Here is a 16454-nt window from a genome sequence, read left to right on the forward strand (position 1 = left end):
TTAGTTCCACCTACATAAAGTCCATTGTATCAATATTCCATTGCCTATATCCTGTACCAAATTATGTTTCACAAACGTTTTCTGTCCAATGACAATTTCTCTCTCTCCTAATGCACCAATCTCACATCAGTATCCATGTTTATAAACCCCTTCCTGATTCTCCCCACACAATGCAGTGGTGCTTCAACTCTACATCCTATATCCAACAATCTTTTCATTTTACATTCCTATGGATTCTCCCTGTCCTTCTGTTTTGGTTACAGAAATTTCTCCTAACATGGCTCCAAATTTCCTACTTACACTTGTTGCTTTGTTTCTTCCCGAAACCTCAAAACCTTTCAAAAATCTACTTGCCTTCACTTAAATCTCCAAAATCTTTTTTTTTTAATTCACAGAATGTGAACATCATGAGCAAGGCCAGAATTATTGTCCATCACTAATTGGTCTTGAGAAAGTGGTTGTAAGCCTCTTTCTTAATGGCTGCAGTCCATGTGATGTTTATAGCCACACTGCCTTTGGAAGGCAGTACAATAATTTTGAACCATTGGTGATGAAGGAATAATGATACAGTTCCAAGTCACAATCATGTGTGACTTGGACAAAAATTGTAGGTACTGGTGGTTTCATATGTATGCTGTCCTCTAGCCATTAAGAGTTAATTAGATTAGATTAGATTAAGATTACATTACATTGTGGAAACAGGCCCTTCGGCCCAACAAGTCCACACCGACCCGCCAAAGCGCAACCCAGCCCTGCCCCTACATTTACCCCTTACCTAACACTACGGGCAATTTAGCATGGCCAATTCACCTGACCTGCACATCTTTGGACTGTGGGAGGAAACCAGAGCACCCGGAGGAAACCCACGCAGACACGGGGAGAACGTGCAAACTCCACACAGTCAGTCGCCTGAGTCGGGAATTGAACCCGCGTCTCAGGCGCTGTGAGGCAACAGTGTTAATCTTTCACTGTAGAAGTTATTTATATGTTTGGTTACAATAACTTTCTGCTGATTAGTGACCTGCAGGATATTGATGAATGGAGATTCAGCTATGGTGGTATCATTGAACATCAATGGCTAGACTCATGTTTTGATGGAATTGTCCTTTGTTCTCCATTTGTGTACCACAAATGTGACTTGTCGCTTATTGACCCAATGTTGTCCAGGTCTTGCTGCATAAATGCATAGATCCCTTCATTGTTTAGAATAGTGAATCAAGGCAACACACTGTAAGGTCATCAGCGAACATCTCCATTTCAAACCTCATGATGGAGGAAATGTTACTGATTAAAAATCTGAGAATAGTTGTGTCTAGGACACTGCCCTGAGGGATGCCTGCTGTGACGTCTTGGGGCTGGGATGATTGGCCTTCAACAACCACAACCATCTTCCTATGTGCTAGGTTTGTCTCTGGCAAGTGGACGGTTTCCTTGCAAAAATCATTAATTAACTTTTTCTAGTGTTCTTTAATGCTGCATCCAGTTCAAAACTGCCTCATTGGTCAATTTGCACCTAACTTGTCCATGTTTGGAGCCAGATCCTCGTGAGCTCTGGACCTCAGCTGTCCCAGTGAAACTTCACTTGAGCCTAAGTGAGTTGGCAATTTATGACCAAATGACACTTGAGAAAGTTGTCAGTATTTCTTTCTTTCTGCATGTTGATAATACAGAGTGGACTGACGGGCTGGTAATTGGTTGAATTGCATTTATCCAGTTTTTTGCTGACAAGCCAAAACGGATAATTTTCCACTTTATCAGTTAAGTACCAATGTTGTTGCTTTTAACCAAGTGATCCATATCTTTCCTAAATAAAAGGCCACAGAATGTTTCATAGAATTGGAATTTCCTGCAATCGTGAAATTACTGATACAGTTAGAACTTTCTCCATTGTGAAGTTATTCTAAAATTTCCTGCTTTTGTAACTTGTGCATGTTGCAGAAAGTATTATGGCAAATCAGAAACGATGTAGCCAATGGCCATTGTTCGCTATATCCATAGAAATTGTTTTTCTGGATCCCAAGGTATTTTCATTACAAGCAAAAAATGGCAACTTATCAATAATTAGTCACAGTAAATGAGTTAATTCATGCTACAATGAGCATATTTTCAAATGAACATCAGTTTTATTTTATGACCATAAAAGGAAGTGGCTTGTTTCACCATCTTAACAGAAACAACAGTTTATGAATAGAGTTTATAAAATTAATAATAACAAGAAACAGATGTTGGACTGCCTAGCATCAAACATAATGTTAAATATTGCAAAAATTCTTTTATGTGTTCCTAGGTATGAACATATTGAATGATAAAGGAACAAAATTTGACATGTTGTGTGAACAAAACTCCTGAGCAATTACCGATTTTTTTCAAGATTACTGAGGCATCAGTTGCCTAAGTAGTGAATGAGATGAGAGATTTTTGGATACTAAAGGCTGGAATGAACAGCAAGATCAAGTTGGGAAATTTCATGATGCAATGGAGTAATAAGTATCACAAATCACAAGAGGACTTTGAGTATATGGATATAGTCAATCCTATTGACCCAGGAGGCAGGGTGGTAGACAGACAATTATCAAAGTGGACTGCTGAGAAGATTTGACCTGGTCGCCTATGACATTTATTCAGTTGTTTTGGAAGTTAGGCCTCACACCACCTTAAATGAATATTCTCTCTAAGCCTTGTGGCCAGGCAGCCACTGAGAAGACTCATATATGTCACAGTGGCTAATGCATGTCTTCCTCTTCCAAAGAGTTTCTTTTGCAATTGGAATTCAGTCATTGCACAACATTCATATTTTTAATGTTGGCATGTACATCATGTTTGCTATTAGATATGACTGGCCAGGAAAACAAATACACTGGGTATATGTTTTGGTATATTAGGTCCAAGTTCTATCATGCTACTGACATTCTCACTAAGGGCTAGAATTTCAGGCTGACACAAGGATATAGGACATGGAATTTTTCAGTTTATTGACTCTGCTCCTCTTCCATCACCTCACCCTGTCCCCCTTCTGAGCTTCCTATGATTGCATGTTTTCCCATTTGCTTTGTCCTATAGCCTGGATTAACAAACAAATCTTCTAAACTTGTAAAAGTCAGAGATTCTTTTCAAAGGTTGAGCATTTCCTCTGCATCCAACTCACATCAATTGGAACCAGAAAGGAATACCTGTCTGCCTGATGCTGTGCTGCTCCATAATGCTGAAGATGATGTTCCTACAGCTCAATGTCCTCACCTTCCTCCTTGGAAAACCACTGCCACTCTCTGAACTTTTCAGAGTCTATTGCATCCCATCCTTGTCTTCCTCCAACTCTGCAGAGTGCAGCATGCTAGGATTAAGCTGTATACCCTGTCAGAATATACCATAAGCCTCCCAACACCCAACTCCCAAACATTAAAGAGATCTAAGTACCGGAATACCATCTTTCCAACAGCCATCACACATGTGGGTTGCGGAATGAGAGATCCCACAGGTGTCCTGAGTGGGTCTTGGAGGAACCAGTTGTCTAGAAGTTTAGCATCTTAGCGGGTACTAGAATAGGACGGCCACCTCGCGCTTCCAGTTACAGGTCTCACGTCAACAGTTGGAGTAGTGCTGTGATGATGTCACAGGACATCCTCAGTTCACAGCTACATTGTGCTTCACTCATCTGGAGGCATTGGGGACTTCCTGTACTTCCTCTGCATCCTGAGGAGATCTTCAGCTGCAAACTCTTGCTGTGCAAGTCGTTCGGCAATCCTAGGAGATTGTTGCTGGCCCCGAGCTTGCTGGAACCTTTGTTCCTCTTCCATTTCTGCGCAGTTTTGTTTTATCACAGAAACAGTGATGAAAATCTCTGATGCAGCTGGATCCATTGGTCACACTTTCAATTGTGCCCATGGAATATAGTGCTGGGTGCCCAAGACAATGGCATGGAGTCACCAGGTATCTGCTCTGACTTTCATGTTGGGGATTGTCACTGTGTGGTTTCTATTCAGCGGATGAGGAGAATGGGAAACTGCACATTAATGAAGTGAGATTAGGTAATAATTAGGCATGATCTCACTACTCACTCATGAGATTTCTTGTCTTGCCATACAAAAACAGGTGGGAGAATTAGACTTTTTCTCTTCGACATTGAGAATCTCATTTCTGCCGATCATCCCCTATTTCCCTCGCCACTGCCCATGTTATTCAAGAGCTGAGAAGATCCCACCCATGCATCTTTTTGTTACTGCTATTTGATAGCATTAATTTTGTACGCATATCCAATGTGCACAGGTCTATTCCCATCTTTAGCAAAATAAAGATTCATCTTGAAGCGTAGGTGTTGGGCAAACCATCAGAAAAGATTCAATTGTCTCAAAGTCTTTGTCTTAGGTAGCTTTCCTGTGGGTCTGTACTTTATAAAAGGACAATACAGTGGCAGTGATAGGTGAAATAGCAGTAATGCAGGAATGTTGCAATAGCTATTGATTTTAGTGGGGCCAGAGCTATGTTAATCCTTCAGTGAGTCATTTATACCATTATTCCCATTTTCTTTTCGATATTTATAGGAAAGAAATGTTCAGGTGTGTTATGATATACCCCTGGAGCAGGTGAGGCTTCAACCTGGGTCTTTTAGATTAGAAGTGGGGACATTACCAAGATGCCTCTCCTGCTTTTCTTAAAATCACTGTTTAATATGATCTCTATAACAACATGGGTGGGCCTTTGAAGTCATTCAAGTCTCCAGGAGCATTTGACGACCATCTTACTTTATAAATACAAACATTTGTGAATGAGTCACAGCCAAAGGAGAAATATATGATAGGACTGATGGAGCTACAGACTTAACTGAAATGCAAATGCTGTTGACCCTTTACTGTTCTACACGAATTATAGAATATAGATGAAGAGATGGGTGTGTGTTTGCTGCAGGCTATTATATATTGAGGCAGAGATTAAAACCATATGCTTGAGCTGCAAAACCAAATTTAAAACTCAATGTTTTTTCTGGTCTCTGTAGGCCCCATTTTAGATATGCATTTCACAGTGTCCAGCACTGATTTACACCATGCAAATCTGCCAGATGTTCATGTTTCCAAAATGTTCTCCATGACTGACCCAGCACTTCTGCAACAATAATCAAAAAGATACGTTTTAATGTTCATGAAATAAGATGAATCCATTCATAAATAACATTTTAACAAAATGTTTTAGACGGGTTTTGTCATTCAAGCTTACCAAACGAACATTCAAGTCCACATAATTTTGTTGTTTTGAGGGGAGTAATCCTATATTAATAATTTTAAATAGGCTTCAGTCCAGAACTAGGAACAGTCTGTTTTGCAGAAAAATCAACATCGTTGGCTACCGAGACAAGTTTTATTACATTTTGTGCAAAACTTTCAGTAAAAGGGACTTTATAAGCATATATATTGACAATATTTTAACAGCATTCTAAGTGAATGGATTTGTAAGTTAGATAAATGCAACAAGGTGTGAACTGTCTTCACACCACCACTCATGTCATTTCATTCAATTTTTATAAATATGGCAAAGTGTTTTACATGCCAATTTATATCACTGATTGATTTTCTTTTTAAGAATTCATTCATGAAAATGGACATTGCTTCAGCATTTATTGCCCATCCATAGTAGCCCATGAGAAGATGGTGCACGACTTTCCTGAATCACTGCAGTCCATATGGTATTGCTGCACCACATGTGCTGTTCAGAAGAGAGTTCCAGGATTCTGACTCATCAGCAGTGAGAAAACAGTGATACAGTTCCAAGTCAAGATGGTGTGTGCTCTTGAAGGGGAACTTGCAGATGATGGCGTTCCCATGCACCTGATGCCTTGTCTTTCTAGGTTGCAAAGGTTGTGGGTTTGGATGATGGTTTTGGAGGAACTTTGATGAATTGTGTGGTGCATCTTATAAAGAGTATATACTGCTGCTGATGTGCGTCAATGATGAATGGAGTGAAGTTTAAGATGGTGGCCGGAGTGCCAATCAAGCAGGCTGCTTTGTTTTGAATGGTGTTGAGTTCCTTGAGAGTCCTTAGATCTCCAAACCGGGTAACTGGAGGGTATTCCATCACATTTCTGACTAAGTGGCAGTTTGGTGTGACTACATTTGAAGTAATGTACTTTGGTAATGTTGACATTAATATCCTTGGTAGGGTGAAAGCACAGAGAGATTTGGATGCTTCAGGAATACAGAGTTTTAAAAAATTGCTTGCGAAGATGATAAAGCCATGGAAAGTGAAAGCAGGATTTTAGGATTTGTATTTTACAAGGTTGTGAAGGTGAATCTGTAGAAGGTGAATGCCATTGTGATTTACCTTGTTTTTGTGATGGCCATTCTTTTCATTTCGTTAAGGATATCCATAGGACCACAAGGTACAGGAGCAGAATTAAGCCATTCAGCCCATCAAGTCTATTCCACCATTCAGTTATGGCTGATATGTCTCTCAATCCCACTCTCCTACCTTCTCCCATAACACTTGGTACTCTTACCAATCAAGAACCTATCTCTGTCTTAAATACATTCAATAAAATGGCTTCTATAGCCCTCTGTGGCAACAAGTTCCAAAGTGCATAAGCTCACACTTTCTCACATTGTATTATGTCTGCTACTTCTTTGTCTATTCTCCTAGCCTGTCAAATTCCTGCAGTCCTGAAGAATGGTTACACCTGAAATGTTGACTTCTCCACTTCCTGATGCTGCCTGGCTTGCTGTGTTCTCCCAGCCTCCTGATTATCCACTTTGGATTCCAGCGTCTGCAGGTTTTTAGTCTCTATCCAAGTAATTCCTGCAGCCTCCCTGCCTCCTCAACATTACCTAGCATTCCACCTATCTTTGTGTCAGTTGCAAACTTAGCAATAACACCCTCAGTTCTGTTGTCCAGATCATTAATGTATAATGTGAATATTTGTGGTCTCAACACTGATCCCTATGGAACTCCACTAGTCACTGGGTGCCATCCTGACAAAGACCCCTGTCTCTATTATTCCTGATGAAGGGCTTTTGCCCGAAATGTCGATTTTACTGCTCCTCGGATGCTGCCTGAACTGCTGTGCTTTTCCAGCACCACTAATCCAGAATCTGGCTTCCAGCATCTGCAGTCATTGTTTTTACCCATCTGCCAGTCAGCCAATCCTCTATCTGTGGCAGTACCTTGCCCTTAACACATGGCAGCCTATTGTACAGCAAATAGATTCACCAAATCTATTTTCAAATAGATCACTGGATCTTCTATGTCTAAATTGCTTGTTGCCTTGTCAAAGAATTCTAGCAGATTTGTCAGGCATGACATCCCCTGAAGAAGCCATGCTGAGTCCTCTCTATTTTACCATGCATTTCCAAGTACTCCACATCTCATCCTTAATAATGGACCCTAAAACTTTATTAACGACAGATCAGGTGAACTGGTCTATAGTTTCCTGTCTTCTGCCTTCCTTCCTTCTTAAACAGGAATGTTACATTAGGCATTTTCCAATCCTCTTGAAACCCCCTTGACTCCAGTGATTCCTGAAAGATCAGCAGCAATGCCTCCACAATCTCCTCAGCTCTCCTTTTGGATCCCTGAAGTGGAGGTGATTTATCCACCTTCAGACTTTTCAGCTTCCCCAGCATCTTCTCCTTATGATGGCCACTACACTCCCCTCTACTCCCTGATTCTCTTGAAGAACACGTGGGTGCATCAGGAATGGATACAAATGTGGCCTTATGATGTAACTAAGACCTCATTGTGATTTTAATTGAATGGGCTGAAAACCACATTGCTCAGTAAAACTTTGAGGGACTGTGTGATGATTGGGTACATTACGATATAGTTAGTGAATTTTCAAGAAATATTTAGAGATTGCTTATTTCTGTATTTTTTGTGACTGAACTCTCACTTGACATTGGTACAATTTTAACTTTATTGCTTTGGTTGAAGTGACAGCTGAGGTTTCTTGGATATGCATCAGGACCCTATGTTTCATGAGGAAGGGAGTTTCTGATCCATGTTCACTCCAAATGCGTGTAGGCCAGAGTGTTGGTCCTCCCTTACCCTTGACTGTCCTGAACATTTTCACCTCAGGCTTCTTCGAGGTTATTATAGAGAATCTCATCCACATCTCCAAGTCTGCTGTGTGCACAGTTGTATCAAGTAGGTCCCAAATGCTCAATTTGCCAGGTCCAGCCATTACATAACTTGTGTCAAGGATAACAACAATCGGTGTGAGAGAACATGGGGATTTGCAGCATTGACTGACTTCCCTCTTGTCTATGTTGCCTCTGTGACAAGTATGTTCTGTCAGAGGTAGTGACCAAAACTGCACATAGTGACTTGGGGATTCAAAAGGGTGGAAGACAAATGTTTCAGGAACATCAAACAACAGAGAAGTGGCCTCACTTAACTCATATCAAGCTGATATGTGATCAGCACAGAAAGTAGTAAGCCAGGCAATTGTCATGATGCTGGCATCTTATGAGTATATCTTTTGAACAATTGTGTTGCATGTGTCACTGAGCATAGAATGCTGTCACCCCTTTTGTAATGCACTTGTTCCTTGAAGTTGTGGAGGATTGTCATCATAGAAACTTAGAAACATTAAACCTAGGAGCAGAGGTAGGCCATTTGGCCCTTTGAGCCTGCTTCATCATTCAATAAGATCATGGCAGATCCTCTATTTCAAAGCCATGCTCCCACTTTCTCTCCAGACCCCTTGTTGCCTTTAACACCTAAAAATTTATCAGTCTTTTTCTTGAATGTACTCAATGACTCAGCCTTTTCTGTGATCACTCTCTGAATGAAGACATGTTTCCTCATCTCAGTCTCAAATGTCCTACCCCATATCTTGAGATTGTAGTTCTTGGTTCTCGACTTTCCAACCAAAGGAAACATAGAAACATAGAAAATAGGTGTAGGAGTGGACCGTTTAGCTTTTTGAGCCTGCACCACCATTCAATATGATTGTGGCTGATCATGCAATCTCAGTATCCCAGTCCTGCCCTCTCCCCATACCCCTTGATCCCTTCAGCTGCAAGGGCTATACCCTGCTCCCTCTTGAATATAACTAATGAACTGGCACCAACAGCTTCCTGTGGGAGAGAATTCCACTAGTTCCCAACTCTGAGTGAAGAAATTCCTCCCCCTCTCAGTCCTGAACGAACCCTTTATTCTTAGACTGTGACTCCTAGCTCTGGGCTTCCCCAACATTTGGAACATTCTGCCCGCAGCTAGCCTGTCCAGTCATATCAATATTGTATATTGATATACCACCTCATTCTTCTAAATTCCAGCGAATGCAAACCCAATCGATCCAGTCTTTCCTCTTGTGTCAGTCTGAGGAGTCGTTCTGATGAACCTTGGCTGGACTCTCTCAAGAGCAAGAATGTCCTTCCTCAGACTAGAAGATCAAAACTGCACACAGTACTCCTTGCATCTATCTGTCCAGCTCTGTTCAAATTGTATATGTTTCAAACAGATCCCCACTCATTCTTCTAATCCCTAGTGAATACAAATCCAGGTGGACCAACCTTTCCATCTAGCTTAGTGCTGCCATCTCTGGTATCTGCCTAGTGAACACTGTATTCAGTTCACTCCTGTCATGGCAAGTCTGTTACCTATGAGGTAGGGAGACCAAATCTGCACATAATAAAAATTAAGTGATAATTTTGAGACAGAGAGCCAACATCACTAATTTTCTTTCTCTTTTAAGAATGATATTGTTAAACTGTTACTAGCAATTTGAGTTTTGAAGTAATGGTATAAGATTATCAAAATGCCATTGATGTAAAAACAGACAAACCTAAATGTTACATGTCTAACCAAAACTCCAAAACTGAGCATGGAAGTGCAACCAACTCCCAACCTGGAGGGCATCTACCTTGCAGTGAATTCAAACATGTAAGATTCCACTGTTATAGAAGGTTAGCCGCCTCTGCTTACAGAGTGTGGATCTTGGAAGAGGTTTCCCTGTATCTACATAGTCCTATTCAAAGCATGACTTCACAAATACAAAACAATTCAGAAAATATGTCCAGTTGAACAGAACACCAGCTAAATTCATCCGACAGTTCCTATTTAATATAATGAATTCCAATCACAGTTTGTGGCTCCTGCTTCCTCTCTTTCTCCACCCTTCAGTTTTATCACAGTTCCAAACAAGTTCCTCCCCCACACTTATACATTTAGCTGAATGCAACCAAATCAATCTGCAAGTTAAACATCATCGCAAATCTCTCAGTGATTTGAAGGGCAGTTTAAATGAGGCAAACGACTGGATGATGTACTGTGAATACATGCCCATACTATTAAAGATGCAAAGATATTTACTGTCCTTCTCGAAGTATTTTCTTTTGAAGGTTCTTCCACTGGAAAACACCTAAAGGGAGGGAAAACAAGAGTCCAACTTTAGCCTAGCACTGAAATACTGAAGAATAACAGATCACCCGCTTCACTATGTGGCCTGACACGGCCAGAGTCACTGAGTGTGTGTTTGTATGAGGTACAAATGATAGTCAGCCACCTGCATTAGATAGGGCTCTAGTCTTAAAATGTATCAACTATACAGCTGTCATGTTACACTGGAACTTGTCCTTCAAGGTCAGTGTACAAATGCTGATCTCGCTCCTCCTTTTGCCTCATTTTCTTTGTGTAGAAAGAGGAATCGATTTGTGAGTGGATAGTCAAAAGAAAGATTCATGTGTGTGGCTCTTATGCAATGCTAAGAAGAGGGAAGAAGTAAGATGTAAGCAGGCTGGGACAGTTTTGAAAAAACTAAGTGGCCAGAGTTTGAAACAAAGAAGGAGTCATCAGAGTATTACGTTACGCTGCAAGGCCTTTCCAGGTGAGAACAGAGTTCTGCCAATGATTGCTGTGAAGGGAACAAGCAAGAAGTGGGCATCATTTGCATTGAGGATGAGAAGGGCTCTTGCATTGGTTGTTGAAGGATGTGATCCAGTAGATGTTGAGTGATGGAAAAATGGAGTGCTCTATTCACCTTTGCTGCTTTTGTCAGTTCATTGGAACATTTCCTGCAAGGAACTGAGGCTTCAGGGGCAGTGTTCCTGGAGCTGAGGATCTTAGCCACTTCACTTCAGGTGAGGTGTTGTCAATTATTACAATCATCTGAAAGAGTACATCCTTGCTTTCCCTTCCCTCTTCCACTGAGACCTCCAGGGAGGCTCCAGAGCCCTTCGGACTTGCTGTAACAAATCTTACCATACCAATCTCACAGAACAATCTGCCGGATGGGAATGAAACCTTGCTTTCAGAGTTGCATTTCCGCTTTAAATAGGCCTCTGGGGGCTCCCTGGAAATTACAACCAGAAAACAGGCAGGCTTCTTTCCCATTGCTGATGCGATCTGTTGGAAAGCCCTCCAGTCAGATGTTAATGATCCCTAGAACTAAAATACCTGTTATTCATGGCTGTTTTTAACTTGTACTTTGTTTTTAAAGGGTCAGATTTTTAGTGATATGTCAATTATTCTCCAGAATTCTGATCTTTGTATGTATGATACACATGACTTATTTTGTAACTTTGTAAGACTTTTGTATTAATATGAAGCACATGTAGCACTCTTTCAGAATGCACAATTCAAGCCTGAGATATGCCCAATCCCCTAAACTCAGTACCTATTACTCCTCTCTTTCCCTGTTTCCTAAGCACTGTGATATTTAATTCTGCAACTTATATTTTACGTGATTGATAGCCAGCTTTCTTTACCAACAGCTGTTGTTGTTGCCACCGCGCTAATTTATGTGGCTTTTTGTAGGAAGAGTATTTTTCAAGTAGTATTGGCATACAGACTTTTACTGGATTACAAGAAAAATGTCTCGTCTCTCATGATTGGTAACGTATTTTACTGGAAAATAAAATGCTTTGCTGGGGAGATCTGATTTAGTTGCTGAATGTGGCAACATCCAGAAGCACAGTCAAAAAGAACTGCCTCAAAACAGAACAACCTTTCCAAGTGCAAGAATAGTGAAATCAGATTTAGGCTGGAGTCATACATACTAGTTTTTCTCCATTCATGAAATGGATGGACCCACCTCTAAACAGGCAAATACATAGAAATAATGGAATGAGAATATCACCCGGATATACTGCCATTTCTGCCGTGACTGTCAGATGTTACTTGCCATTGCATACGGCGAATTTCTCTGGACTGGTGTATTGGAGAAATAGGGATAAATGATAGGCTGAATAAAAATGTTATGGGTTCAAGTTGGGGTGAAGTGAGTTGTCTACATCTCCATCATCAGTGGCTTGCAACTAAAGGAGGAGAAATTGTGACTTTAGAATTTTATGCAGATAGTTGGATCAAACTGTAACTTATTTGTTTCCATGCTTGAGCTAAGATCACAAAGTGTTGAATCTGGCTGGATGCTGATAGTCTTGGCCACTTACACTTTGAGAGATTTGATGGCTTATCTCTTGGGAATTGTAGGGTATTTTTTGTTCTCAGAAGTGGCCTTTTGCTGTCAATGGTGTGTGACTGGTGATTTCCAGTTATTACAGTAAATGGCTTCCTGTGGAGGAAGATAAAACAAATACGGAATTCAACACTGCAGGTGGGTACAGTCACTTCTTATGACAACTCAATTTATCAGTTAATACATGGTCTTGTAATCTACACAGCAGGGATGTTGGTGGATTAATTCATGTCTGTTCCTCCAAAGTTATGATAAAGACCAGAATATCACAGCAAAACAATTTAAGGCTGGGAAAGCTTTAAATGGGTTGCAAGGAATGGTCATAGGGAATAGATAGTCTACTTTGGCTCCTCTGGTGACCTTATGAATTTCCTTCATGTATTCCAAAGGATTAGAATAATTTCGGTTGGAACAAATGACCAAAAAGATAGGCTTACATTCATATACCATCTCTCACAATCACAAAACACTAACAGTCTGCAGTAGATGCAGTTCTTTTGAAATTAATTCACTGATGTGACAAAGGAAATTTAGCCACTAATGTTTACACAGAAAACTCCCACAAGTGGCATTGTGATAACAACTCGATGAACTGTTCATGTGATATTGATTCTGGGTTAAATTTTGATCGCGGTTCTGGTCTTCTAGTAGTGCAGTAAACCGACGTAAAATAAACAGGGAATGACTGCTGCCAATAGTGTAAGCATTCATGCATAGAATTCTGCACATCAATGAGGGAATCTCTTAATCATGAATGCTCTGGGATTTTTATGTAATTCCACCAAAGTCTTGAAATCATAGGATTTTGTTGCATGTTTAGATTAGATTACCTACAGTGTGGAAACAGACCCTTTGGGCCAACAAGTCCACACCAACCTGCCGAAGAGAAACCCACACCCCTATATTTACCCCTGACTAATCCACCTAACACTACGGGCAATTTAGCACAGCCAATTCACCTGACCTGCACATCTTTGGACTGTGATAGGAAATTAGTGCATCTGGAGGAAACCCAGGCAGACACGGGGCGAATGTGCAAACTCCACACAGACAGTTGCCTGAGGCAGGAATTGAACCCGGGTCTTTGGTGCTGTGAGGCAGCAATGCTAACCACTGAGCCACTGTGCCACCCATGTTACACAACTTTCCTAAATTGCACAGCTGTAAATTGGATAAAATTAGTTGCCTGGTCTCAACTATTAGTCAAGTTGGAAATCTTGCTTGAAGAACCTTCTACAGATGAGAAGAGTATTAATTTGGAATCGAACCAGCATAACTCTTAATTAAGCCCTAACCTGCTATTACGTGTAGAAAAAAAGTGGACCAATATACTATTGTCATCATTGGTTGCTGATGCCATTCTATTCCTTTGATGCTGCGTTATTCCATCCCAATCCTGAGTGAACACAGGAAACATTTGAAATAAACTCCTTATTTGTTTTCTTCAACCTGTTACTGTGAGGAAAAATACTTGTTCAGTTTGATTCATTTTGGTTCTCACCATATTAATAGTGTGGACCTATTAATATCTGACTTAGTGCTACACCTAATGAATTGTCCAGAACAGATACTGAAGGAGGACCACCCAACACTAAGCCCTAACTCCACGAAGGAAGCTTTGTAAGTAATAAGCAATGGGAGTTAGAGATAATAGGGCTAGAGAAGAGAAAGCAAAGGTTTAATAAAGGCTAGTTAAGCTCATCAAGTGTGTTATCAACATCAAGTGCTTCTTTAAGTTACAGTTAATTTGATTCCTTTAAGCCAGGTCACATGAATGATTTAAAAGAAAGGTCACCGTGTACACAATTAAATATACCCTTCTGTGTTCAACCTCATAGGAAATGCTTTGGATGAAGAGGCCAACCACTCCAGGGATCACCTAGGTTCTTCCAGATTCACAACTGCTGCCACAACGTTGGGATCCACAACCCCAGCTACATCCTCCCCAGCTCCATCGCAGCATCTCAACTATTCCAGCACCAGCTCAGAGAAACCCACTCACAAGGAAGTAGATGGTAAGCTACAATGAGTCTGAATTTGAAAAATATAGCAGAAGAATGAGCATAAAAGTCTGGAAGTAGAAGAGAGAGAATGTGCCAATCCTGTATGGAAGATAGAGAAATGTCTACTTCTGAAAAAGAGCTGAGAATTTAAAGACCTGAATTTGAAAGTAGATCAGAATCATAGAATAAAAAAGTACACAACCTGCTGCTTTCCTTTCTGTGATCCATTCTGCTGTCACTTTAAGACCTGTTTTCCAGGCCTTCAATGCAGCAACTAGCAACAGAGTTGAATATGTATGTTCAGTGATTTGGTGTGAATTAGAATTTAACTGTTCCTGTTTAGCTATCATCAATTACAATTCTATAATTCAAGGTTAGGTTAATCAACTTTTTTAACATTAATGTTGCTTCAGTTATTCACAAACTGCTAAATTTTAAAGGATTGCAGGTGTATCATCAAGGGCTGTTATTTTCTCCCAACTGTTAACAAAATTGCTTTTCAGGGATCGAACATTTCAAAAATGTGCAATCTATGCAACTTTTGGTAACATTTAATTTATCAAGGCAGAAATACAACTCATCCATTTTAATCATGACAAACAGGCTTCATGGGTTTCAAACAAATTCCACTGTAAGACGTATTTGACATTCATTGTTGTGAAACTGCCTACTTTACTCATTATTAGGGTGGCTGATCTGTGAGTGTGAACCTTATCTAAAGTTTAGAATGGGAGCTTTGTCTTGCATCAATCTGCGAACAGGCCCTGGGTTGCGAATGGGTTCCATCTGAATTCCATTCATAAGTGGATTTGAATGCAAGTTAGAACACAATGCAACATAATGTAAAGCAGCTGTTCGTATATATAGGAAATGTTTGTATGTCAGATCTTTAAAATTGCCCCCCTGTATGGGATCATGTTCATAAACACAAGCCATTTGTAGGTCGGACGTTCGTAAATCGGGGAGCCCCTGCATCCTGACCGAGCAGCAACTTACATTTCCAGGTGTTCTCTTCCACGTCAATATTGTCGGGACATCTGCTTGTTATTCTGCCTAACATTCTCAAATTTTTAGGGTTTTTCATTTACAGATACTGGGTATGTGACCCATTTTCCATTTTGTCTGCGCTTCTGCCTCATTGGTCAGAATATTTTTATAACTCTCTTGGCACTTTATCAGGAATAAAGACTGTTTCAGCCAAGAATGACTGTTTTTGTTCAGTTCACTAGGGGTATTGTGGAGGCAAAAAAAAAATTAGAAAAGAGTCTATGATTTTGACTGACAGGATTTCAGGTGGGTATTATAATTCCCCTAGTCCTCGTTCTTCCGACGACAACATGCAATAGCTTACCACACTTCTGGAGTAACTTGACCTTGAAAGGAAGAGGTGTAGAGACCTGAGAGAAAGGGGTTCAACTGCAAGTTCCCATCCTCTTATCTGGTTTATAACAGCAGTTTATTTCTAGTCCCAGGAATTTCTGTGCCTGAATTGTATCATATTCCATCTCTCAGCATGAACTTCCTTCCCTTTAATGAGCACAAAATCTTTCTTCAATAACAGATGTTTTTACAGATTTTCATGGAATATTTACAGTGCTGTAGAACAACACTGAACAATTACTTTGTCAGCCTGTACTTCACAGATATGCAAATTTCAAAGACAGCTATGTGGAAGAAAATGAAAATTCATTGTTCAAAATTCAAATCCATAGTTGTTGATAGTAGTATCCATGTTTGGATGGTTTAATATGCAAAAATGTCTATTATTCCCATGTTTCCAATCATTTATTCAGAGTAACAAATTCTGGAACCTAATTTTTACTTGGTGTTGATTAATGTCATCTAAGTTCCAAATAAATAAGTTAATAGCAATAAATGCTTCAGTTCTGTCATCTAATTAGTAATTAACAAGCATTTGACAACACACAGTAAAATGTTACTAAATTGATTCTGCTGTATATACTCAATCAGAAGGCAATCGGTATATATAATAGTCTCTGCTATGTATTTGCAGCCTGTGCCTTCCCCACAAGGTCCATGTGCATTGTGTA

At 40.1% G+C, this 16454-nt stretch overlaps 1 protein-coding gene across 7 annotated transcripts in view; it reads left to right on the forward strand.

The window, feature by feature from the left end:
• The window catches only part of fbln2 (fibulin 2), a 187234-nt gene that overhangs the window by 30893 nt on the left and 139887 nt on the right, over positions 1–16454 (forward strand). For all 7 annotated transcript variants that reach the window (XM_087994267.1, XM_043707999.2, XM_043707995.2 and 4 more), the window contains one exon: positions 14239–14415. In XM_087994267.1, coding sequence (XP_087850393.1) covers positions 14239–14415 — 177 coding nt within the window. The remainder of the gene's footprint in view (positions 1–14238; positions 14416–16454) is intronic.

This window comes from Chiloscyllium plagiosum, unplaced genomic scaffold, assembly GCF_037043375.1.
Source record: "Chiloscyllium plagiosum isolate Xiang-an unplaced genomic scaffold, Cpla_swu_hap1 HiC_scaffold_14, whole genome shotgun sequence".
In the NCBI taxonomy this organism is placed as follows: Eukaryota; Metazoa; Chordata; class Chondrichthyes; order Orectolobiformes; family Hemiscylliidae; genus Chiloscyllium; species Chiloscyllium plagiosum.